The following is a 27,614-nucleotide window of genomic DNA, read 5'->3' as shown; positions in this document are numbered from 1 at the left end:
TTTGGCATTGATTAGAATAATTTTTTTAACCTATAAATAGATGTAGTCTAAACTCTTATATCATTCGAATTTGACATTAGTGAATTTTCTTCTCCTCTGCCCGTGGTTTTTTCTTGAAAAGGTTTCTACGAAAAAATCTGTGTGTTTTTTGTTTTCTTTTCATATTTTTTTGTGATCATTTTATTATCATTATCAACGTTAGTTTTTACAAATTGGTATTAGATATTTTTGGGTTTCTTATCTCGATCATGGTAATGGCGACACTGAAGTATAATATTCCGTTGTTGGATCACAACACTAGATTTGTGTTGTGGTAGATAAAGATGCAGGCAGTTCTTGTGCAGATGGAATTGGAGGATGCCCTATTAGGGATAGATAAAATGTCTTCGACATTGACAGAGGAAGAGAAGAAGCGTAAAGATCAAAGTATTTAATGCAATTACATCTACATCTGTTGTATGAAATTCTGCAGGATATGATGAAGGAGAAGATTATCACTGCATTATGGAAGAAGTAGGAGTAGTTATGCATATCGAAAACCCTAACTAGCAAGTTGCATATGAAGTAGTGTCTTTATGCTCATCGTTTGGAAGAAGGTGGTGCATCTGTGTATAAACATTTAACTGTGTTTACAGAAATTCTCTCAAACCTAAAGGCCATAGAGGTTCAATGTGATAAAGAAGATTTAGGGTTAATTTTACTTTGTTTGTTACCCCCATCTTATTCAACCTTTAAAGGTGCAATTTTGTATAGCCGCGAATCTCTCACAGTTGATGAAGTATATGCTTCCTTAACCTCGTATGACAAGATGAAACACATTGTGGTTGGATTCGACTCTCAAGGAGAGGGTCTCATCGTTCGTGGGAGACAAGAATGAAATATTAATGATAATCGTGGGATGACACAGGAATGAAATCCTTGTAGTAAATCTAAGGGTAGATCAAGATCTTCAAATAGAGGTAAAACTTGTAACTTCTGCAAGAAGCAAGGGGACATTAAGTTTGAGTGCTATAAGTTGCAAAACAAGATCAAAAGAGAGGTTGCGAATCAAAAGGGAAAATAACAAGAACAATTCAGTGAAGTTGATGTTGTAGAAGACTATAGTGATGGTAAACTCCTCAATTGTGGTTGCACCTTCCATTTAAGTCTCAATCAGGATTAGCTTACAACATATGAAATAGTGTATGAAGTTGTTGTTTTGATGAGAAATAAAACTTCATGTAAAATCGCACGTATTGTACGATCAAAATTAAGATGTTCGATGTAGTCGTCAAAACACTCAGTGGCTTAAACCGTGTACCAGAATTGAAGAGGAACTTGATTTCGTTAAGTACTCTTGATTCAAAATAGCACAAGTACACAACTGAAAGTGGGGTTCTGAAGATTAGCAAAGGTTCTCTCGTTGTGATGAAAGGGCAGAGAAATAATGCCAAGTTATATGTTTTGTAATGTTCTGCTATTACTGGTGATGTTGCCGTCACTTCCTCTTCCTTATCAGATGATAATGTTACTAGACCTTGACATATGTGTTTAGGGTATATGAGTGAGAACAGCATGGCAAAATTGAGCAAAAGAGGACTTTTGGATGGACAAGGCATTAGTAAACTGAAGCTCTATGAGCATTGCGTTTTTGGGAAGCAAAAGAAAGTTCGATTCACTAGAGGAATCCATAACACGAAGGGAATGCTGAATTATATTCATTCTGATCTTTTGGGACCATCTAGAATACCTTTGAAGGGTGGCGCTAATTATATGCTAACGATCATTGATGATATTTCAAGAAAAGTTTGGGCATTCTTCCTTAAGCAGAAAAGTGGTGTGTTTTCCATATTCAGTGCTTGGAAAACTACGATCGAGAAGCAAACAAGAAAACAAATAAAACTCCTCCGCACAAATAATGGCTTGGAATTATATTCTAATGAGTTTAATAAATTGTGCAAATCAAAAAGGATCGTGAGACACTTGACAGTTCATCATACTCTACAGCAAAACGGCGTTGCAAAATAGATTAATAGAACAATCATGGAAAAGGTTTGATGTATGTTGTCGAATGCTTGTTTATCGAATTCATATTGCGTTGAAGCAGCCTCTACCATATATTTTTTTATTAATCAGTCTCCGTCCATTGTCATTGAGAAAAAGACTTCGCAAAAGGTATTGTCTGATAATCCTGTTGATTATTCTAATTTAAAAATTTTTAGGTGTCCTGCATATGCTCATGTTGATAATGGGAAATTGGAATCTAGATCTATTCAATGTGTTTTTCTTGGTTATAAGACTGATGTTAAAGGGTATAAGTTATGGTGTCCTGAAAATAGAAATGTTGTGATTAGAAGAGATGTTATTCTTTATGAAAGTAATATGCTACCTAACTTATCTCTTAAAGGCTCTTCCAATAAAGACCAATAAAATCAGATGGAGCTTCAAATTGATCCAAGATCTACAATAGAGTCTACTCCTCAAGTTAGTACAGAAACTTAGAGTAGAGTTGCTTCTTTACCATAATATTCTATTGCCAAAAATAGACCTAAAAGAGAAATTAAACCTCCAAAGAGGTATGCCGAGGCTAATATAGTTGCTTATACTTTAAATGTGGATGAAGATATAAATGAAAATCAAGAGTCATCTACTTATTTCGAGGCAAATAGCTATAAAGATTCAGGAAAGTGGATGATTTCCATGCAAGAAGAGATGGGATCTAGTGAAGCTTCCTAAAGGTAAAAAGGTTATTTATTGTAAATGGGTGTTCAAAAGAAAGAAGGGACTCTAGGAGTTGAAGAACCTAGATATAAAGCAAGGCTGGTTGCAAAAGGTTATAGTCAGATTCCAAGTGTAGACTTCACAGATGTGTTTTCTCCAGTTAGAAGCATAGTTCGATTCAAGCCTTACTTAGTACTATGGTCATGTATGATTTGGAGCTTGAATAGTTAGATGTAAAAACAACGTTCTTGCATGGAAAATTTGAGGAAGATATTTACATTCAACAACTAAAGGGTTTTACAGTCTCAGAAAAGGAGGATTATATTTGCTTGCTATAAAAGTCCATTTATGGCTTGAAACAATCACCAAGGTAGTGGTATAAGAGGTTTGATTCTTTTATGACTACTCATGATTTCAAAAAAAGCAATTTTGACAGTTGTGTTTATTTTAAGAAAAACAGTAATAGTTCTTTTGTATATCTACTCCTCTATGTTGATGGCATGTTGATAGCAAGCAAAGATAAAGGAGAGATAAGAAAGGTCAAAGCCCAGCTTAGTAAAGAATTTGAGATGAAGGATTTGGGAGCAACCAAGAAGATACTTCGTATGAAGATTCTCAGAGATAGAAAAGCATGTAAATTGTACCTAAGTTAGAAAGGGTACATTACGAAAGTTCTTTGCAGGTTCAATATACAAAATGCCAAGTCTGTTAGTACTCCATTAGTAGCCCACTTCAGAATTTCATCGGCTTTGTCTCCGCAATTAGATTATGAGATTGGCTACATGTCACGTATTCCATATTCTAGTGCAATGGGATCTCTCATGTATGCTATGGTTTGCTCACGCCCAAATTTATCATATGCAGTTAGTATATACATGGAGAATCCCAGTGAAGAACACTGGAAAGCAGTTCAATGGATTTTCAAATACTTACGAGATACTGCTGATGTTTGCTTATAGTTTTGGAAAAACTAGAGATGAAGTCATTGGGTATGTTGATTATGATTTTGCTAGAGACCTTGATAAAAGAAAATCTCTCATAGGGTATGTCTTTACAATTGGGGTTGCGTAATTAACTGGAAAGCCACTTTTACAAACTACAATTGTTTTGTCTACTACTGAAGCTGAGTACATGGCGATTACTGAGGCTTGTAAAGAAGCTATTTGGTTAAAGGGACTCTTTGGTAAACTTAATAAAGACCTTCAAATCAGCATGGTAATTTATGACAGTCAAAGTGTCATCTTTCTTACGAAGGATCAAATGTTTCACGAAAGAACAAAGCACATTGACGTTCGGTATCATTTTGTTCATGATATTTATTGCTCATGGTGATATTGTTGTGACTAAAGTTAGTACTCAAGATAATCGTGCAGATATGATGACTAAGTCACTTCCGATAACCAAGCTTGAGCATTGCTTGGACTTTGTTGGTGTTCATTGTTGAAGATTACCCCTTAAGGGGTTTTGTGGAAGAGGTGGAGAACTTTTTCGTTGAGAGCTCATGGTGATGAACTTGTTCATTAAGAATTCGTATTACGATGGAGATTGTTAAAGTTCAGCCTTACTATACTGCTTCTATTTGACATTGATTAGAATAAGGTTTTTTTTAACCTATAAATAGATGTAGTCTAAAACTCTTGTATTATCCGAATTTGACATTGGTGAATTTTCTTCTCCTCTGCCGGTGATTTTTTCCCGAAAGGGTTTTCACGTAAAAATATGTATGTTTTTTGTTTTCTTTTCTTATTACTTTATGATCGTTCTATTGTTATTATCGACGTTGGTTTTTACATAACACATAGCCAAAAATGTTCTTGGCCTGAATTTTGAATCCAAGTTTCCAATTAATTTATATAATTATAGCATTTGAAAAATGAATATTAAATTTTAGATTTAGAATTTAGAATTTCAGATTTCTTTATTTTAGAAAAAATAACAAAGAAATTATGATTTTCTTTTTCAAAAAAAAAAGAAAATAAGAAAGATTATCATAATGGAAGCTTGACCTATGATAATTATAAATAATAATAATTAATGCAGCAGCTTCTCTCCCACCAATCCTATAATAAAAGATCAAAAGGCATCAAAACTTGTATTCTTAAATTAGTAAACATTAAACAAGTATTTTGTTCAAGTATACCGAGATTTTATATGCGGAAAAGAAGGAAAAGCATCGAAATGCATTTTAATACTTAAATTAAAGAATTATTGGAGAAAATCAAATTTCACAGAACCTAGTCAAACTTACAAAGCCCAAAGTTCGTAATTGATTAATCATCAAATCATAACCCAAATTAACATTGGTTAACGAGTAAAATTTCTTGGAAACTTGAAAAGTTTTTGGATCACAAAAAAGAGAGAAGAAATGTAAAATAAAATAGACCCTAAAACCAATGCTGCAATCACATGCAATCACGTTCCTTGCTACCGACGTAAACAACATAACGTAAAAGAATGTCTAAAACACCTTATTGCATGTGAACAGCCCCATTCGCTTCACTCTTACGATAAAAAAGGATCAAGTTTCTATAAACTGATGAAAAATTCATCATATATTTTCGAATTTATCCGACTTGGCATTGTCGGTAAAGACGCGTGGCAAGTCAAAAAATAGATTCTATATAAGCTTTGCCCCCCTTACCATGAGCAGATATACAAGCTTGGTGTGCATATTAGGGTTTATGCTTTAAAGTGAGAAAATGAGGAGAGAAAGGTTGGGGTTCGGTTTTGCTCTTGCGGTACTGAGCTTGTGGTGCACAATGGAGGTTGCTGTTGAGGCGGCATGGTCGTTGCAGACTCCGGTGAAGCTGGTTTGGCATTACTATAAGGTGCATAATACATGTGATTATGCAGAGGCTTATATTAGGCACCAAGTGGAATCATTTTTTAAGTACGATAAAACTATTGCACCTAAGCTTCTTCGCTTGCTGTATGCGGATTGTTTTGTAGATGTAAGTATTTATCACTGTTTTCCTGTTTCTTTTTTTATTTGTATATTTCTTAAATGTCTGCTGCACCCTTTTCTTTCTAATTATCATAATGCACAATTTTTTCCCATCCCGGGGATAATTTTTTATTTTTTTTAGAGACATTGAGTTTGGCTCGTCTATATTATTTTGTTATTTAGAAGAAATTATAATTACGAGTACATCCTAAATTTAAATAATTATAATCACAATCAATTATTAAAATGCATCAAAACCACCTACTACTTAAATAAAAATAATGGCGGAACTGAAACATGAGATACTTCAGGTTTCCAAAGCCATGTTGGCTTTCCATCTTAGTAATACTATTTATGATGGACTATCACATGAATGATTGTATGAAATATATTAAAAGTAATTTTCTAGGTTTTAATGCTAAGAGGTTTGTCAACTGAAGAGTTCATGTATATGAAAATTTCAGTTGATTGTAATGAAAGGATAAAGATTTGGATGCCAAAGACTTTTTGTTTTAATACTTAGAAGGGTTAATGGAAATGGCTAGGGATGCGATGCTTCAGTCCTGCTAGATGGGCCGAATTCGGAGAAGACTGCACCACAGAACAGGGGACTGGCAGGGTTCGCGTTTATCGACAAGATTAAGACAGTGCTTGAAGCTCGTTGCCCAGGCGTTGTCTCTTGTGCTGACATTCTTAACCTCGCCACTCGAGATGCTGTTCATTTGGTGTGTATTTATTTAATTTTTCTCATCATTAACTAAATCTCTAGAGTATTTGTATCATAGATCATTAATTCATATTATATAAATTCAGTCAGGAGCACCGTCTTATCCCGTATATACAGGGAGAAGAGACGGGATGACATCGACCAAGGACTCCGTTGATCTCCCTTCACCATCCATCTCCTGGGAAGCTTCTCTCGCTTATTTCCGATCAAGAGGCTTGGATGTGTTGGACATGACAACCCTATTAGGTAAAACACTAACACGGATACATCAACTAGTCAAAATCTATATCTATTATTAACCTGTTAGCGTATACAAACATGTGGAATTAACATGAACAAGGTATGATTAAAAGCTATAGGGTGGGAGTGGAACAGAATGAATACTACTAATCACTCTTTTCTCCCACTTCATCGGCAAATAGAGGAATAAACAAACCATCAGTAATATGAACCTGGTATTTAGCTCAGTTGGTTCACACAACTAACCTTAAAAAGCGACTTCTAGCAGAACCGGCATTCGAACCCCAACATCTGCAACTCCCTCCCCTACCCTTAGACTATGGATCCCTTTTTAATGATAATTTCTTGGCACTTCTTATCAGGAGCACATTCCATGGGGAGAACACACTGCAGCTTCATTGTGGATAGGCTGTACAATTTCAATGATACAGGAAAGCCAGATCCAAGCATGAAGGCATCATTGTTGGCAGAAATGAGGAAGCTATGTCCGCCGAAAACTAAAAAGGGCCAACCCGACCCGCTCGTATTTCTAAACCCAGCATCCGAATCCAAATATAGTTTCACCAACTCCTACTACTCCAAAGTGTTAACCAATGAAGCTGTCCTTGGAGTTGATCAGCAGCTACTCTATAACGAAGATACTAAGCAAATCACTGAAGAATTCGCTGCCGGGTTTGAAGATTTCAGGAGATCATTTGCTCTTTCCATGAGTCGAATGGGAAATATCAATGTTCTAACAGGTAAGGAAGGTGAAATACGCAAAAATTGCAGATTTCCAAACAAAAAATAGGCGAGTCACTCGGCTCAGGGAGGAATGATTCATAAGCATAAAATTATAGTGATGATTGTCATTGAAATGCCCAATGTCTTGGATTCAGGTATAGCATTAATGTCATAAATATCAATAAAAAACAAAAAAAAAATGGCAACTATTTTCTTTCCACAAATAAATTGTATAACTTTGTTCAATCCTTGAGCTAAACTGTCCTACAGAAAAGTTAAAAGTTCAATTATCTAATAACTACACACTATTATTTTTCTTTCTGTAAATTCACAATTTAACATTTAGATTTTAAACATAAATCAAATTATATATCGGTAAAAAGCCAGATCGTGCTTGCCTAACCTGGAAGAGGTATCTTGTGATAGATAAATGTTTACATACGTATGAACCTTGAAAAGATGGAACTTCTTCCAACTTTCAGTCTTTTCTCGTACCTTCAAAATGAGGGGACAAAAAGGAGAAAACCGTATAAGCTACAGCACAAACATGATGCTAAAAACAAGTCAGAGCAAAGTTAATCATGCCAAAAACAGAGAAAAAGTAATCCCTTTAGCATTTTTCCTAAAATCATCGAATATTGAACATCAAACTGCCTACTTGTACATCTTAATAACCAGATAACTGCACTCTAAGAAGAAATAACAACTTGTTCAAATGATTGTCGAACCACACAAGCATTGTTTGTAACCAACAAACATTAGTACAGAATTTTGCATTATACTTCAGTTATTATGCCAAGCACTAAACTGCAAGGAATAAGTGCATGGAACAAAATCAGAAATCTAATAAATAGGTCATCAGACCAAAAAAAAAGAAAAAATTTGAAGGTCATTGCCATGGAGGAAAAACAAAGATCTAGAAGTTTAGCTTCAGCATTTTCACGACATATATATCATAAATTCCTACTTCACATTTCAATAGCCTCTTTGATGCGTGAGCATCCTAGAATTTTGCTAAATTTATGATGTTGGTAATTTTTCTTTATCGGTAATTATACATATTTTCTTTATTTGAAGGGTCAGTGACTCAGAAAGAAACCTTTTAATGATTTTGTATGACTCAGACCAGATGAGGTTTATTTGTAACAAAGGGCCAGGATAAAGAGCTCCTGTAATCCAGCAACAAGCTTCAAATGTTTAATGTGATTCATCGGAGGTTCTACAACCCAAACCTCATAGTTCTTGTTTCAACTTCAATTCTACAACAATTTAGCTTCTATGGCCTTTTGTTTTACATTTCCTACTTCATCCTACATCATTGTTTTTTGGTGTTAAATTAGGAACCAAGTTCCGGGGCTAGAGCTAAGATGGTACATAACATTTAAACTTCAAGATTATATGAAAGGTACATAACATTTAAACTTCAAGATTATATGAAAGGTTAACCTAGTCAAAACATTTAGCTTCAAACAGAATGAGTAAGGGAAATGATCTGAGAATAACCTATGAACGGACACAATCACTCACACACACATGCATCTATACATGTTTATGAATTTTCTTTTTTTGTAGAAAGCTAGTTGACGACATTCTTCTAAAATCAGACCAAAACAAGATGAAGTGAAGTTTTCATTTAACAGTTACTTGAGTTATGTCATTCTGACTATTTCTTCCCTTTATCACCAAATTATCTTGATTTCCTTAAACAAACTTTATTCTTATGATATTTTAGTATCAGATGAATTAGCAAAGAGTAAATTCTGTAAACCAATCATTTACATAATAACTTAACAAAATTTGAAGTTCAAACTATAAATATGATCATCAACAGTTAAATCTCTGATAATTGATACTTGGTCCAGATCTTACCAAAATTTTGATAGTAATACATAAATTTTTCTACAGGTTAATTTACATAACAGAATGTTACTATTACTATATTTGACTGGAAAAAGTGTAACCAAAAGAATAAGGGAAAAAGTATGCCAACATGTAATACTGACACTGCTCAACTCAAAAGTTCTTCTACATGAATTTTATACACGCTTTTGCATCAAATATTATTACTGCTGTAGAAATGAATATAAACCAGACATGGCTACCTTGGAACAGACTTGAAGATAATGGAGTGAAAAAGTAGGAAGAATCTTAGACAGCAAAGCACTTCCTTCTTTATGCTCCATTCTAAGAGACCCCCAACACTAAATTCTAATTCAAAGTGCTGTTGTCTTTTCACCGAGAAAGTAGGCAGGAAATGCTGTAGACCTACTGACTATGACGACGGGAATGCCCTTTTATCCTGATTAACTGATTACAACAAAATATTAGATTTAGTAAAGGTAACTATAAAGGAGAAACATTCAAGTGAGCAGAGAAGAGAGTATTGTCATGCATGTCCACCGCAGTTAGCACATTTCACATGCCAACCGCCTTAACAATAAATTACAATGCAGATAATTCATGCCATTAGTTCAACATGTTAATGTTTTCATCCATCGCTCCAAAAGGAGAGTTAATTTGAAAGAAGAGTATTAATTTTGTCCAAGAACAATGTAATGCAAGGTAATACAAAATATAGTCAAGAAAAGCCAATGTCAAGAACACTATGTTTTGTATTTTCCGACTATGGTCTGCCATACGGATCACACTAAACCAATGAGTTCTATAATCAATTATAAAGATCACACTAGACCAGTGCTCTATTTGATATTATATTTTAGTAAACAAAGCAAAATGCGTGCTCCTATTATTCCTGTTACTTTCACTCTTATACTCCATCTCGACATAAGTTTTAGACATCATGTACTACCTCAAATCTGTCATATGTGCGATTGGATCTCATTTTTACAAGTTCTAACACCATAGTAGTATTAGAGTTTCCAAAATAACAATGCCTTTACGCTGTCATTAGAGAGAGCAAGAGAAAGAAACAAAAGGTTTGAGGGTTTACTGCAAAGCAGAGGAATGGGCTGAATTTACTTTTCACATCTCATTCATATTTCCATAAGAGGAAAATAATACAATTACTAACCTTGCAAAAGTATTTTTTTCTTAGTCTGATTGCAGTACCTACGCACCTTCTGACATGGACTTTTAGAAGCTTATCATTGAAAATCTGCAATAAGTGTGCAAAAGAAAAAGGATTGAAATCAGAAGAAACATCTGTAACTATTGAGATGTATGGGGACATCAACCATCCATCTCTTCCGTAACAGTAAGCCACACATCCAGAATTAATGCTGTACTCATTAAAGTGAAAGAAAACAGCCATGCAAAAGTTACAGGTTCACGAAAGGTCCATAAACCTGAAAATGTGTGCACTCAATACAATCAAAACCAGAGATCTTAGATAGGTTAAATTTCGTTTAAATTTTTTTTATGAAATATTAGTATTCAAGCAACTCAGAAATGAAAAGGAACTCAGGGTGAGTTCCCCTGCATCAGCCATTTCAAAGCTAGGCATTACTTTGATCAACATCGTACCAAGTTGAGAGTGGATTCTAGCAATAACAGGTAACTCCCTTATGTTTTATTTACAAAAGTGAACATACTTAGAAAAAGCCACCTATGCAGAAGTAGGGCCTAGTTCCCATCTCAATAGTAATTGAAACCTTTAACTGGAGACAATTCAGTTTCTACCTTAGAAGAAAGAAAATTGCTTACATCCTTCTTATGATCAAACATGTTTTTCAAAAATCTTTCAATCCTGTGGAAGATAATATACTCTTTTTTTTTTAAAGGGAAAACCAAAAAAAAAATTATCCTAAAAATAAAACATAAAAGCCGAGAGAGATCTTGGCTAGCTAGCTCAAATAATTAAAAGCGGTTGTAACCAAACACCAGAGAAGTACAACCTGAGAGATGGTTGTCACTAAAATGGAAGCCCAAAGCTGTGAATGCTGGTGTAGAGATAAGAAGACAGTATAAATTAACAATTTCAGGGACTTACCTTTATCATGTCATCTATTGAACGGGTTTCCTTGATGAGTTTCTGGCGGTTCATGATAAGAATAGTAGCCACACAAAAGACAGGCAAATCATCATCCCCTTTCCTAGTTGGAGAGACAACATTGCATATTTGGAGACGATCATTTCTAGACCAAAAATTCCGGGTCAAACCACAAAAGTGATAAGTCGATGCAGCTTTTATTCCTTCGTTCTCAAACAAAGAATGCTTAAATTGTAGGCCACCTATTGCATTATCATTTCCATTTTCTGTATTTTCTTCTTCATCTTCTGCCCCAGAGTCCCCAGGAACTTGTATAGTCAATGCCTCTAAACAGATCTTCTCTAGATTGCAATTGACAGATTCATCAAAATCAGCTGCCCACATCATCTACATTGGGGTCCATATTTTTAGTTCCAATATCAAAAGAAAGAAATGAAGCATAAAATAAAATGGAAAGAATATAAAAAGTAAAAAATAGTTCCTGGTTTCTGTGAGTTCTTGAGATTTTTACTGTTGATCTTGACTTCACTAATAGGCTAATATTCCATTTTAAAAAACCATTCTCATAAACAGCAAGTCATAGTGATACGAGGTTGCGCGCGGACCAAGATCGAGTTGTCAAGTCACGGGAAACTCCTACGAAAACCCTAAACAATTAGATCTGAAACGAAACAGAAAATTAAAAGATTAGATTTTTGAATTTTCAGATCTGAAATAAAATCCCCAAATCAGCAAAGAATCAAATTGAGAATAGAAATAAGTGTTAGGGTTCTTGAAACCCTCAAGGAGATTGTGATTCTGTCCAATTGAACACCAAGATAGTTTTCCCCAAATTTCGACAATCTAATTTCACCAAAAAAGAGTATGGAAAAACCCTAGAAATTGGGGATTTTTGGGCTGATTCCTTAAGATAGAAAAAGGCTGAAAACACAATAAGAACAAAAAATAGATTAGATAATGATTCAACACAAGTAGAAATAAAGAAAGAATTGACAGTAAGAAATTAAAAGATAAGTCCTAAGAAGCCTTGAAATCTCGAAAGATCTCACAACTCCCTTCAAACGGCTCTAATCTCCCCTCCAAAGAATATCAATGGCAAGAAGAAGGTTGAAGATGGCTCCCACAATCACAAGATTGTTAAAACAACTTCTAAAGAAAACTCAAGAGAAAAATCTTGGAGAAAACTCAAAGAAAATTCTGCTCTCAACAAATCTGAAATTTTAATAATAATGATAAGTGTTTAACAAGGTGGACAGCCATGCCTTTAAATAGGCCTTATAACTAGTCCTAATCTAATTAGAAAACTAAAATAAAAAAAACTCCTAATTATTTTAATATAGAAATTCGGTCAAAGGTTATTTTATCTGGGACTCTTGGACTGAATAATGACATAAAAATTTAAACTAAGTAAATAAATAAATAAATAAATAAAAATAAAAATAAAACTTTACAACTTGGGCCACTTTGACAATTTGGCCTGATTTTCAACTAAGTATGGATGGATTTCTTGATTGGGCTGGGAATTTGCTTATTGGGCCTCGCCTTCAAGAATTTGGGCTTTTGTGACTCGTATCACATAAGCTCATAAATTGAAAAAGCTGAACTCAAAATTAGTACCACAAACTTTTTCCACCTTACTGGCATTAACTTTATGCTCAATCTGGTGAGCATTATAATATAATAGTACCATAGATTGAGACAGTTGACAGCAGTAAATGAAACTAAATGCACAGACCTCCCACATACAAAGAGCATCATTGAAGGATAACTCTCGGCGAAATAGAACCAGCAGCATTGGAAATGCAAAATGAAGGCTTTCAGCACCTATCTTTGATAGATGTGTAAATATTTCCCTATCTGTGAGTTCCAAAATATGCCACAATGCTTGCAGCTGCTTCATCACTCCAGTTGGTCCCTCCATCTGAAAATTTTCACGCTGGAGGCATGTGGAAAAGCAGATGTAAGTAGAAAAAACATAAATGATCAAGATCAACATATTCACCAAGTTTAAAATACCATTCTCCTAATCAACATTTCAAAGCACCAAAATGCATCTGCATTATCCTCAAAGATAACAACAAAAGGAGATAGTAGATCACTCATACCTACAATTAAATCCAACTAAATCAGTTAGTATTAGATGTTTAAAACTCAAACATAGACTTGCATCTTTCACAGCTTTGCACCAGAAAAATAGCAAATCAATAAGAAAAGTTCAGCAAAACATGTTAAGAGTAGAAGGCTACAACCTTGACAATAACCAGTTGCAGGATCAACCCATGCATAAACAGCAAGAATATCAGACATTCTAGCTACATTCCTTTTATCCTCATAGAACTCAAGATTACTATCCGTTCTCACCACATCAACGACTGAGAAAGGATGAATCCAGTCAGCTAAGAAGAATAACTAATAAACAGTTTCTAATTATCTAATGTAATAGAAAATGGGAAAATATTTTGCACTTTGAAGTACAAATAACACAAGGTAAGTAAGTTACCTATTCGGTGTAAAGTCCAAAGCCATTCAGATACTGCTTCATCATGGGCAGTCCCTTCTTGAGATCCGCTTGCATTTACCAATTGGGATTTTGGAACATCTGAAATTCTTAATCTGTTCACTGTTTCTGCTTTATGACTTGCAATGTTGAATCTCAAAACTGGCTCATAGGCATCAGGAGGGACCAATTCAATTTCAGAGTTATAAGGGAGTGAAATACTTTTAGATAGTGAGGGTGGAACTTTTGATTCCATGATTAAGTCAGCATTGTTATTGATTTGAAAATTATGCATATTGTCATCCTCAAGTGTCACCTTATATATTGCAGCATTCTCGCCCTCATTTGCATCAAATTCTTTCTCATCTTCGTTCTTCTCAAACAAATCTGTTAGTGGTAAAGGAGGAAAATCAAAATCAGATCCAGTTGAGAAATCTGACCCATTACAGTCTCTCCTTATTTTTGGGGATGAGCGGCCAGATGGACCAGAAGTTGGTAAAAAGCAAGAGTCATGTGCAGCAGTATGAGCATTTCCCCTCACACTGATAACGTCAGCAAAATCACAACCTTTTCCTTGGTCAGCATATAACCTATTAGTACAGTTATCACCTAAATCAGAATCTTCCTCTCTGTTATCAGTATCATCAGTGGAAGCTTGTCTATTGTCAACTTTTGATTCCCTTCTCTGCTCATCTTTAGAAGCTGACCTCATATCCATAACTTTTGAACCCACAGGATAGGCAAGTGAACCAGTTCCTATGCTTGAATGCATTGACTGGCATTGCTGTAAGAGGTCGTTGTAATGTTTCCTGCATACATTTCCATAAAGATGTTAAGTATTCATAAAACAGGAAAAACTGAGCCTTAATGTTACAAATGGTAGTAAGATTCCCAGCAAAAATTAGACTAGAAAAGGTATTCAATTGACAAGTCACGAACTCTTGATTCTTAGACGTGCACCAAATAATAGACAATGCAGACAATCATTTAAAAACTGATTATCAGAAGCTACAGTGAAGTATGATATCACAAAAACATTAAACTATAAAGAGTATTAAATTAGTTTCAAGTGCAAGCATAACAGCCTAAAAATAGGTACTTATGATTCTACAAAGAAAAAAATATTAGTAAAATATGAAATGGAAAAGACAAGGATAGACCTTCTGGCTGTCCTTAATTGCCTTCGGTAGTCTGCAGTGCTCCCCAATGCATAGCAACCTAGAAGAAACTCCCAAACTTCTGATCTTATAGATGGATCGTGTAGAAATCAGAGTATTTTTTTATACTAAATAGAACATAAATCAGAGTTTTTATATACAACCTATGACACTACTTTAGGAAACTCTAAGTTAGGAAAGATACTAAATAGGAGATATGATCCCTTAAAATAAGGGATTTTAATAAAGAAAATATCTACAAAATATTCCTAAAATATTTACAGAATATTCCTACACTCCCCCTCAAGCTGGAGAATATACATTGTATAATCCCAGCTTGAATAGGAATTTATTGAACACAGGTTTTGGCAAAGCCTTGGTAAAAATGTCTGCAATCTGTCCTTCTGAAGGAATGTAAGAAAGAGTGGCTGTCTTTTTGTTGACTTGATCAGCAATAAAATGCCTATCAATTTCAACATGCTTTGTTCGGTCATGTTGAACTGGGTTCTTGACAATCTGAATGGCAGATTGATTATCACACAAAACTTCAAAGTGATCCTCCTGATTTGTGCCAAGTTCTTTTAGTAATTTAAGTAGCCAAATTCCTTCGCATATCCCCAAAGCTAGTGCTCTAAATTCAGCTTCAGCACTACTTCTTGAAACAACAGATTGTTTCTTACTTCTCCAAGTTGTAAGGTTACCCCAAACAAAAGTGCAGTACCCACTAGTGGATCTTCTTTCAGTGAGATCTCCAGCCCAACTAGAGTCTGTAAAAATCTTAACAGTTCTGTCTTGTGTCTTCTTAAACATTAAGCCGTGTCCTGGAGTTTTCTTCAAGTACTTGAGAATTCTATTTGCTGCTGCCATATGCTCTTCAGTAGGATTAGTCATGTGTTGACTTATCACATTTACGGGAAAAGCTATATCTGGCCTTGTCAAGGATAAGTAGATTAGTTTCCCAACTAACCTTTGAAATTTCTCTCTGTCTACTAAGGACTCATCTTCTTTATTGAATCTCAAGTTTGCCTCCATTGGTGTATCAGCCGGCTTACAGCCAAGAAAACCAGTTTCTTTGAGTAAATCAAGTACATACTTTCTCTGGTTGATCACATGTCCTTCTTTTGATCTTGCCACCTCCATTCCTAGGAAATACCTTAGCTTTTCCAAGTCCTTGGTTTCGAATTCCCTGTTTAACAACTTCTTCAAATTGCTAATCTCTTCCTCACCATCTCCAGTAAGAATGATGTCATCCACATACACAATTAGGATAGCTTTCTTATTTGTAGAAGTTACCTTGATGAAAAGCGTATGATCGGCAAGGGACTGCTTGTAGCCATTTTGAAGAATGACTTTAGTGAACCTCTTGAACCAAGCTCTGGGTGATTGTTTTAACCCGTATAGAGACTTGTTGAGCTTGCAAACCTTGTTGCTACCTTCAATAGACTTTGAGCCAGGTGGCAATTGCATATAGACTTCTTCCTCAAGCTTGCCATTAAGAAATGCGTTTTTTACATCAAGTTGGTGTAATTTCCAATCGCAATTTACAGCCAAACTTAGGAGTACTCGAATAGTGTTAAGCTTTGCCACAGGTGCAAAAGTTTCTGTGAAGTCTATCCCATATGTTTGCGTGAAACCTCTGGCCACTAGTCTAGCTTTGTATCGTTGGATACTGCCATTGGAGTTATACTTTACAGCAAAGATCCATTTACAGCCGACAGCCTTTTTTCCTTGAGGAAGGTCTGTAATGGTCCAAGTAGCATTTTTCTCTAGTGCACAAATTTCCTCTTCAACAGCCCTTCTCCATTTTGGATCCTTTAGAGCTTCAGCTATGCTTGTGGGAACCTGTTCTTTATCCAAAGTTGCTGTAAATGCTTGAAAAGACGGCATCAATGAATTATAACCAGTAAATTTTTCAATAGGATGCTTGGTGCACTGTCTAACCCCTTTTCTAATAGCAATAGGAAAGTTATCTAGAGTAGTGGACTTACTGATTTCTTCTTCCATTTCGGCAGCTGGACCCAAATCCAATTCTCGGCAAGAATCAGATTGCAAAACAGTCTCAGGGATATGTCTTCTTTTTCTTGTGTAGACACGAAGCTGTTTGGGTGATGGTGTTTTTTGAAGACTGTCAATTGGAGTAGGTGTATTTTCAGGAAGAGTGTTTAAAGTGGGTGTAGGTGAATTAGTCATAGGTACTACAGGAGAATCAATGGGAGCATTCACAGGTGACAGATCTGCAGGTAATGGCGAACAAGATGGCAATTCTGAAGGTTGAGAATGAAGATTAGAAGGAGATACCTGTTGTGGCTGAAAATCACTCCATGTTTCCCCCTGAATTTCAGCCTGAGTGAAATAGGAATCCTGCTCATAAAATGTTATATCCATAGTGGTGAAAAATCGTTTAGAAGGAGGATGATAGCATTTATAACCCTTCTTAAGTGAAGAATACCCAACCAATACACATTTTAAAGACTTAGGATCTAACTTGGACTTATTAGGAGCAATATTTTGGATAAAAATAGTGCAGCCAAAAATTTTAAGTGGCAGAATGGAGGAGATAGGCTTAAAATGAGGAAAGTGCTGCAAAAATATAGATTGAGGCGTTTGAAATTTTAAAACCTTACTAGGCATCCGGTTGATTAAATATGTGGCAGTTAATAAGGCTTCCCCCCACAAATATTTAGGAACATTAGTGGTAAATAGAAGAGAACGAGTAACTTCAAGAAGGTGCCTATTTTTTCTTTCGGCAACGCCGTTTTGTTGTGGGGTTCCAACACAAGAACTAATCTGAACTATGCCCTTTTCCTTAAAAAAATCACCTAAAGACCTTGCAAAAAAATTCACTGCCATTATCAGATTTAAAGAGCTGGATTTTAGACCCAAATTGAGTGAGAACCATGTTATAAAATTGCACAAAAACACTAGCAGTTTCAGATTTATCTTTCAGCAAATAAGTCCAAATTATCCTACTGTGATCATCAATAAAAGTGATAAACCACTTACAATTATCAGCATTCTTCACCCGAGAAGGGTTATAAATGCTATCATCCTCCTTCTAAACGATTTTTCACCACTATGGATATAACATTTTATGAGCAGGATTCCTATTTCACTCAGACTGAAATTCAGGGGGAAACATGGAGTGATTTTCAGCCACAAAAATCAATGAGATAAATTGCTGTTACAGTTTTGCGCCATCTGGAGAAAACATGAGTGTGTAGGTACAAATTTGACCAAGGGAGGAGATAAAAAAAACATAAGAAAATATGATATTAACAATATCAGAAAAACAGCATACGACTGACCATATACAACATTGGAAATACATAAAAAATTATAAACAAAAATTGATTGACGGGTCCTACTGGTTTGTACAAAATGCTACCATCTAAACCTCCCCATTGCCAATCATGGCAAGGTCCTGCTTAACATATATAATTGACAAAGGCATGAAGTAAGATATCTGAGGATATAAGTAAAATAACCAAATAAGAATTTGCATATAAGCACGTAATGTCGAAAACGTCTAAAAGATAATGCAGGAAGTCAAGAATAGTGATTGCTGGACTTTTAACCTTCGATATTACTTCAACTAATTCCAGGTTTGCATGTACAATACCAATACCAACATATTTGCACACACAAAAAAAAAAATGCAACCACCAAGGTAAACAAGATATTTCCAGGGAAAAAAAGGCACTTAGACATACCCCTAAAATAATCAACTTGAGTACTTTGTGGAAATCAACAACCTTCCCTTCATTATCAAAAGCAGCCTGCCACTTCTCTGGCTTCAGCATCTTGTTTGCCTGCAACAAAGAACCTAGTTTATTAATGCCAAAAAAGAAGAGTAGAAAAAGCGATGGTCACACCAAAATCAGAAAATGGAAAATCAATAAAGGACCATATTTACACAAATCAGTTTGCCAATAAGTGTTCTACTCTCTTCTCTCATTATATTGAAATTATTAAGACAGAAAAGTTGGAGAGGTAGTAAAGAAACATTGTAGCACATAGAGAACACTCATTACTCATAATTATGCATTGCTAAGATCATAATGATGCAATGTTATTGAGCTCATATTGCTTGGTCTTAACTCATTTTTGTCAGACACCATACAATCTGAATATATAACTGTATTAGCCAGAATGCAAGGTTTAGATATGCCACCATCCATTATAATTTAATGTTTGCATTTGATTTTTGGGAAATGTATACCTTCCCTCAAAATTCAAACCTGTCCTGTATAAACTAACAATTCAACAATTAAAGGTTAAGAGACTTTAAAAAAAAAAAAAAGAGTTTCAACCACTAATTATATATCACCAATTAAAATTTTCATTTTTGTAATAATATCCTTTTTCCATTTTGAAATAAAATCCCAGCTCTTGCCCAAGGGATCTCATTCGACCCAATATGTTATGAAATAAAGACCTTATAAGGCTTTAGAAGAAAGCTTACATTCATTAAGAAACTATACAATGCAGCTATTAAATTCCGATTCAATAAGAAAATACGTTTGATTCTCATTTAACTAATAGAATAATATAAATAATGATAAAGGAATGATCTTACAGCTAAAACAAACCTTGATAGGAGACTGGGAAAGACAAGGATCTCCGATGTCGCGAACGATTGAACCGACTCTGTGGATATTGACAGCGACGGCAGCAGCGGCGACGGCAGCTTTTCCATACCACCATGGGTTTTCCTTTTCCCCCAAAGACATTACACTTGGAACAACAGCCCCCTACACGGCCTCCTCCCTTCCCTTTCCTTTTTTAGAACCACCATTCACCTCTCCCGCTTTATTTACCGGTAATTCGGAAACAATAGCGATAGTTTGGCATCAAAATCATATATAAATTTTGGGTTTGATTAGTATGATTGAGTTGGGATCTAATTAAAAACAAGTAAAATTCATTTCAAAGTTTTGAGAAGAAAAAAAAAGAGAGAAGAGGAGAAAAAGACGTGTCAAATAAATGGAGGAGCCCATCGCCATGTTCACAAACACAAGGTCGTTTCTTCTTTCTATTTTTAATTAATATTTTCTTAAATTTTCTCCATTTTCATCCCACTTTCTTTTATTTGTTGTATTAAGATGAGATAAATGCAAAACCAAAAAAGTAAATAATATAGATGAAATTTATTTCCATATAAAATTATTACACAATCCAAATTCTTATAAAAATAAAAATGCATTTTTTCAATTTTGAGATATTAACTATTAGGCTCCCATAAATAACATTATAAGTTTATTTTTCTTCACGACCATGAAAAAATTATTTATGTAAGTATTTAAATTTCAAATCTAAAAAAAAAAACCATGATGGATGATAGGAAAATAAGTAAAAATAAAATGAATGTGATGTAAGTGGTTAGGTATGGCTTTATTCGGACAAATCTTACAATTTTGGAGTATTTAGATTTTTCTAAAGCACCTCATATTTCATTACCAAATCAAACCTTTTATTTATATTTAATAATTTGATTCAGTTTCATTCTTTTGGATTTAACTTTAAAATGAAAACCAATCCTATAATTCTATGGTTGGGTTGTATATTAAAATATGTTTGTATTTTTAGAATTTAATCTCTCTACTTTTTATTTTTAAAAATATTATTTTTATTTATTTTATTTTAAAATTTTAGTTCTAGTTATTACCACTTTCAAATTCTTCTATTAGTTTTTCCACTGTGACATTTTAAATTTCTTTTAAAAAATTACTTGATGTCATGTAACAATGAAAATATTTATTAGGCTTTTTTTTCCTCAAAACACTCATTTAAATCGTCATAATAATTTTTTTCTATTGGAATTATATTCCTTTTAAAAATTTTTACATCAGCATTTTATTAAAATAGTTAACAATATTAACTTTTTAGACTAATTAGCTACATTATAAGATTAGATAGACAAATTATGTCAAAAAATTAAACTATATGAATTAAATATCAAGTTTTAGCATAGTCTAGAGGCCAAAATTGAAATTTGACCATTATCTTATGATGTAAAAAAAAAAGATGTAAACCTCAAAGAAATGTGAAGTTATTAGTTAGCCTTTAATACTCTTAGGGTGTTCAAATTATATATAACCACGTAATGTTTTAAGCAAAAGGTTAATGATATTAATGATCATGCCTCGACGTGCGTGTGTAGAGGTAGAAGGAGAATCAACATAAATACAATAAGAAATATAACGGTTATTTGCAAGTGTGACAAATCAATTGTAATATTTTTGTGTTACAACGAAACACGAAGTATTTCGAGAATCTAACTTACCAGAGTTGAAGTGATAAGGTGATTAGCAATGTGCATGTACACAAGAAGTCTGGCTAGCTGCTCACTATGTATTATAATATGGCAAATCATTATCAATGAGTAATTATGATATCTAATACCTAAAAGGATTAAGTTGCAAAACAATCAAAGTTCCACAAAAGTAATTCAAAAAGCTAAAGTGGTTAGTTGACTTCCATTTTGCTAGTTAATTCTTGCATTAGGGATATAAAGGGTTCAAATTCCTAATTAGATCATTTTTACCTCCCACTCACCATTTTACCCAATTAAACGATTTAGTCTAGTTTATCTCTTGATCTCACCAATCTAAATCGAGACAATCGAATTGGTTCTCGATAGGCTCTTCTCTCGGTCTCACCTATCTCAATGTTCACCTAGAGGCCTCAATTTTAGGTTTCATAGTTTATTCAATTTAGTACAGTTTTTACAATTTAGTCCTTAACCCAAAAACTAATCATGCAGCATTTCAATCAGCCAATTACCATAAGGTTTTGTCACATCCCGAGATCGGGGCCAGAAGTTTTAATTGTGTTAAGTGAAGGTTCGCTAGAATTTCGATGAACAAGGATTCCCAAAAATTGGGTGAACTGGGTGTTCGCCAAGAGATGTTTTAGTAAGGGGTGTTTGCCAGCAACAATGTACACCACATGAATTGGTAAGGGGTTCACTAGTTTCACTACGAGGCAAGTACGCTAATATGTTGGCGAGCAAGGGTTAATCAATCTTATTGCGAATTGGGGTTTGTTAGTCAAATATACAATCAGACTCAAATTAGGAAATAAAGATATAGTGTATCTAAGAGTACTTTACGTGCAAATAACAACTTTCCTAATTCAAGTAGGGTATCCTAAGATTTCCAAGACTCTTAGGTCTATAAATACGACCCTTAATTCTGGGAAATTCTCCACTGAATATTTTGTCGTCAAAGTATTTGTTCTAAGTTCAGTTCGTAGTAATCAGGGTAAGCCTCTGTCTTGTTAGGTATGATTGTCCAAGTTCGTATTGCATGAATTTTGTATTTTTGTTCTATTTAATTGATATGTTTGTTTGTTATGAACCAGCTAAACCGTCTACCAGTAAGGATAAAGGCAAAGCTAAACTTGTTTAAGTTTCTCCATTTTTTTTTATGAGTGATCAGGGATTCCATGTGAGTATGTTCTTATTAAATTTTCAAAATTGTGAGTGACTAATAATTGTCAGGTTATGTGAACTACCATGGGTTTTCAAAAGTATTTCTATCATGTGTGCTAATGGCTATGGTTTCTAAAAGGAACCCTATTTTCAAAACCCAAAAGTAAGTTTTTTGAAAAAGTTTTTTTTAAGCTATGAAACTCTATTTTCAAACATGATTTTGAAAATATGAATTTAAGTTCAGTTTGTGCAAGCTCCTAAGAGAGCTAAAGTTTTAAGAATGTTTTAAAGAAATCGTTTTATAAGTTGTGTATCAGCCAAGCTCCCTATGCAGGCCCTTTGTGATAAGTTGTATATTAACCTGGCTCCATGAGCTTTCTACGTGCTCCCTTACGAGCATGAGCTTCCTATATGTCTCATTGTGTGACACCCTAAACCCGACCGAGATGGATCGGCCTGAATTCGAAACGTTACATTAGCCACTTAAGTGACTTTCCGACTAATAACTTGTCAAGACACACCCCGACTTTATAACACCTCAATCATATCCATTTATTATTTATTTATTTATTTATTAATGCTGAAGCAATTTATGAACCAATTTTAAACTTTTTATAAGCAACTTAACCTAAGGCATTATTTTTCATCTTACCACCTACTGTTAAACTAACTAGAATTTAGATCTAAACATTTACCAACCCTCTTTTAGTCAATTTATGTAAGCCCTAAAAATTTCAGCTTAATCCAAATTTATTTTCTTTGTTTAATTCAAGTTTTATCATTAGGGACTAAATCATAACGATTTCAAACTATCAATACTATACCCAAATATTAAATTGAGTGCGTTTCTAACAAATTTTATCAATTACAAGTCTAATCCTAAAATTTTATCAAGTTTTCTTATCATTTAAGGCTCTAATTAGACTTATCAAATTACAAGACTAATTTGTAATTTAAACGGACTATAGAACCAATTTAAAAAGACCAAAATTCAAACCCCCAACAGTCCATTACGATTTTTTTGTGCAAAAAATTCAATTTTAAACCCGATTTTGAGTATTTTAATGGCCAATTAAAGCCGATTTAGCTGCAATTAAATATCATACATATTCATACACCTTAAATTGAATTTATTAACACCAATTAAGCCTCAATTAAATAGAATTAAACATTCAATTTCATGCACATCACCCACTGGTTAATTCAAACAAGTGGCGTATCTTAGTTACTAGTAAACCACTCCATGGAAGCTTCATTTAAACAATGGTTAGTGTAAACATCATGTCTTACACACCATGTTATCAATCACTGGGTTATCAAACAACAATACATCGTAAATTATTCAATAATCAAACTCAAACATGCATATATGATATTATAAAACCATCCAAAATTAAAAAATGTCTAAGTCCAATTACAAGCAAAATTAAACTAAGTCCTAAAGTTTCATAATATTTGATTAACATCTTTAAAACATATAACTAAATCTCTATCGAGACTTAATCTCTTGGAACTCTCTTGCTCGGCTTCTCAGCTCCTTAATCTCATCGGTTATCTGCACGAATGTGAGGGTGTGAGCTTAAAAAGCTTAGTGAATGTTAATAAAACAATGACTAAATCAGCACCCAAATCATGCTTAAATTGAAACCAATCAAATATAGGTTTTCAATCATAATATCAATCCCTAATAGTTCAATGTCATTTGCTCAACCATGTATCAAAAATCATAATTAATCATGGCATATAATTATCAATTTAGCATATAACATTTCATACATTTATATTGACATATACAATCATGGCTTAATCAGGTGATCATACATCAGATAAGCGGATCTCCTTACTCCTAATCAGAATCAGAATCAATCCCAAATTGAGTGGGCCAAGGCTACACGCTCCCTTATATCGCCTCAAATCAGTCTCGTTGAGTGGAGACATAAGCTCAACACTCATTTATCTACTCTAAATCAGTCCATCTAGAGCCTCATTGCTAACAAATAACATATCAATATGGTGAGTACTCACAAATTCTATGGCACGCCAACTATATCCAATGGATCCATCCTGCTATAATGCTAATATAATCAATCAATCATAACATAATTTCAGTCAATAATGTGCTCAATTTAAAGTGCCAAAATGCATATGTGAATCATGTAACATAGCCATTTTAATATCAAATTAAATCTAGCATACCAATTAACTATTATCAATGTTCATTTATCAATTGAAATATCAACATACCATGGACCAAAAACTCTAGCATACTTGCTTAGTTCACCATTATAATCAACCAAATCATGCACATAAAATCACTAGATGTTCACTTACCAACACTTAACAAAAAATTCATCACTTAAACATATATCAACAATCTTGCAAAATTAACCACCCAAATGCTCAATTTAAAGTGCCAAAATGCATATGTAAATCATGTAACATAGCCATTTTAATATCAAATTAAATCTAGCATACCAATTAACTATTATCAATGTTCATTTATCAATTGAAATATCAACATACCATGGACCAAAAACTCTAACATACTTGCTTAGTTCTCTATTATAATCAACCAAATCAAGCACATAAAATCACTAGATGTTCACTTACCAACACTTAACAAAAAATTCATCACTTAAACATATATCAATAATCTTGCAAAATTAACCACCCAAAACTCAATTAAATATTTGCAATCAGTAATTAATCATCCAATTAAGCATAAATGAGGGTCAATTTACCAAATCGCCCTTTAATAACATTCACTACATGACTAACTCAACCAAGTGATCAACCAAGCAACTCCAAGCTTCAATTTCGATTAGCTCGATCCTCTTCAAGATTTGGAGCTTCAACAGAGATAAATTGGATATTACCACCTTTCAAAAGATATAATAAACACAAATTTTCATCAACTAGGCTACACGAAATTATCACTCAAAGTTACCTTATTGGATTTGTATCATCAAGTCGAAAACTGATTCCTTACAAAATCAATCACTCCAGCCCTTTTAATCACTTCCAAACATCAATACTAGACCAAATAAACATATACTAAGCATCAATTTCACATTTAAATCAATTTCACAAAAATCCAAAAAATTGGTTCATGAAGATGATAAATTAGAATTTCTTTAAATTACCTTAAAAAACATGTTTAATCTTGGTAAATAACATAAAAAAAACTTCTAATAGATCCATTTTGAGTTGGAACATCAATTGATTTGTGGGTTTCCTCTCAAAATTCAAGATCCTCCATTAAAGCACCTTAAATTGTTGAAGAAGATGACATTGATAAAAAAAATCATGTAATTATCACTCAAATCATGTAAATATACTTCTAATCATCATAAAAATATGTTTAGAATAATAATTACATTTGATTCATTGTAAATCCTTTGACTGAAAATCTTGATTCAAGAATCTTAAGAAATTTCAAAATATTTTTGGCTACATTTGTAAATAATTTTGAGTGAAAAGAAAGAGTATTTTGAGAAGAAAATTTGTTGAATCTATTCTCTAATGATAGATCTTTAAAACTATGCAAAGAAAACGAATTTTATAACATTCTAATCTAATGTAAATGGTGTGAAAAGTAGGCTAGATGCATTGTGTTTCAAACTGAAACAACCCACCATAAATTTAAAAATTAGGAAATTTATCCAATGGTCACTCCTACATTTCCCTTACTTTATCAATTTATCATTTCCCTACATAATTTCGAATTTAAAGGTTTATTTGCCAAATAAATACTCCAAAATTTTCATTAGTTTATAATTAAATCCAGTTTAATTAATATTTAAATTTAACTCAAATTAATCCCCAATAAAATTATTTTAAAATTCTTGTTCCACTCAAATTAATTATTTTCACTAATAATTATTTAATTACTTTAAAATTAATTTTCCAAAAATATTTTTATTTTTCCTAATTATTGTTTAATCAATTTTAGATGAAATTGACCTCCTAAATTAAATTAAAAATTACTATTTACTTAATAAATTCTTAAATCTACGCTCGAAACCTAAAAAATATACTCGAAATTACAGACCTACTTTAGGGATATTACACTCATTTTGTCTTCTCCCTCGCGAGCTAGGTTGGGTATGAACATACCCAACGAGACAAAGTGTTGATTTTCAGTGAGTTTAGCACTAGATATGAGCTTTCTGTGACTAGTCTCATTCTGTGTGCTCTCTGCGAGCTAGGCTAGGTATAAACATAACCAACGAGACAAAGTCTTTTGCAAATCGAACCAGTGATGAGACCTAAGGCCGACTCCGTTTTGATATATGTGAACTGGTCTTGTGACCTAAGGCAGACCTTGTTCAAAGTTTCCTAAAAACAATGCGCGAAATGGTTTCACGACCTAAGGTGAACCCAGTCATGGGTGTTTAAATGGTTTAAAAGTATTGGCCTCGCGATTTTAAGGTGAGCTTCTTTGTTTAAAACATGTTTTTTTTAAGAAAATATTAATAAGCATTGTTGTTATAACTTGTAACTCCCCAATTTTTCTTATTTCTATTTCTGTATAATTTTGACAAAAAACTGTGTATTTGCTTAAGTTGTTAAATGTTCTGGGTGTGTTTGTGTGAGGTCCCAAGTTCAAGCCTTAACTTTGGTATTTTTTTGACTTAAGCCTTATCCTTGCTCAGTAGGCTTATATTTAATTATTGGTAAACCATATCAGAATGAGTCTGCTGGTTCATATGGTAAGGGAATTAGTGTGCTGGAGGTCTTGAGTTCAAATCCTTGCATAAGCGTAGAAGATATTTTGCTTGGTTTTGTGTCAGTGTTTCAGTGGAATTTAAATTCTGAGGAGTTGGGTGTTAGTTGGTTAGTGGAGAGATAATTAAGGGATTTGGGAAGTTATCATTTTTCATTTTTATTTTGTATTTTTATTTTATCCTTTATTTTTCATTTTTATTTTGTATTTTTATTTTATCCTTTTTTTTAAATTTCAATTTTCTTTCCCAAATTCTGACGTTCTTCTTCAAAATTCTCCTTTTTCCTCTACCATTTTCTTCCCTTACCTTTTTTAACGAAATATTTTTCTTCTCTGTTCGCATTCTCCTTCGTGCCTTGTTTGGTGGACGTTCTTGTGTTGGTAAGTGTGGTGTCGATTGGTGAGTGTTAGCTTTTGGTTGGAAAACGTTTGTAGAGGTTATGTTGGAATGTTAGTATGGCGTAGTTTCTGATTCTTGTTTCTACAATTTTTGGTGTAGGGGAAGGCAACGGATAGTAA

The 27,614-nt window shown here is 33.6% G+C and overlaps 1 protein-coding gene across 1 annotated transcript; it reads left to right on the top strand.

Annotated features, from left to right (window-relative positions):
- Nucleotides 1-5,346: 5,346 nt before the first annotated feature.
- LOC107951347 (probable peroxidase 61) lies at nucleotides 5,347-7,635 on the top strand. Its single transcript, XM_016886359.2, has 4 exons — nucleotides 5,347-5,651; nucleotides 6,190-6,369; nucleotides 6,458-6,617; nucleotides 6,974-7,635. Exons 1-4 carry the CDS (start codon nucleotides 5,400-5,402, stop codon nucleotides 7,399-7,401), a joined length of 1,020 nt encoding a protein of 339 aa, XP_016741848.1. The 5' UTR covers nucleotides 5,347-5,399; the 3' UTR covers nucleotides 7,402-7,635.
- The last annotated feature ends 19,979 nt before the right edge of the window (nucleotides 7,636-27,614 follow it).

Source organism: Gossypium hirsutum, chromosome A02 (assembly GCF_007990345.1).
Source record: "Gossypium hirsutum isolate 1008001.06 chromosome A02, Gossypium_hirsutum_v2.1, whole genome shotgun sequence".
NCBI lineage: Eukaryota > Viridiplantae > Streptophyta > Magnoliopsida > Malvales > Malvaceae > Gossypium > Gossypium hirsutum.
This window is presented reverse-complemented; position numbering and strand designations above follow the sequence as displayed.

Bases quoted from the DNA above. Each gene is read 5' to 3' on its own strand.
- LOC107951347 (XM_016886359.2), top strand. From the start codon at position 5,400: ATGAGGAGAGAAAGGTTGGGGTTCGGTTTTGCTCTTGCGGTACTGAGC. The intron at 5,652-6,189 runs GTAAGTATTTAT...GGAAATGGCTAG, and splicing joins ATGCGGATTGTTTTGTAGAT to GGATGCGATGCTTCAGTCCT. The intron at 6,618-6,973 runs GTAAAACACTAA...ACTTCTTATCAG, and splicing joins GGACATGACAACCCTATTAG to GAGCACATTCCATGGGGAGA.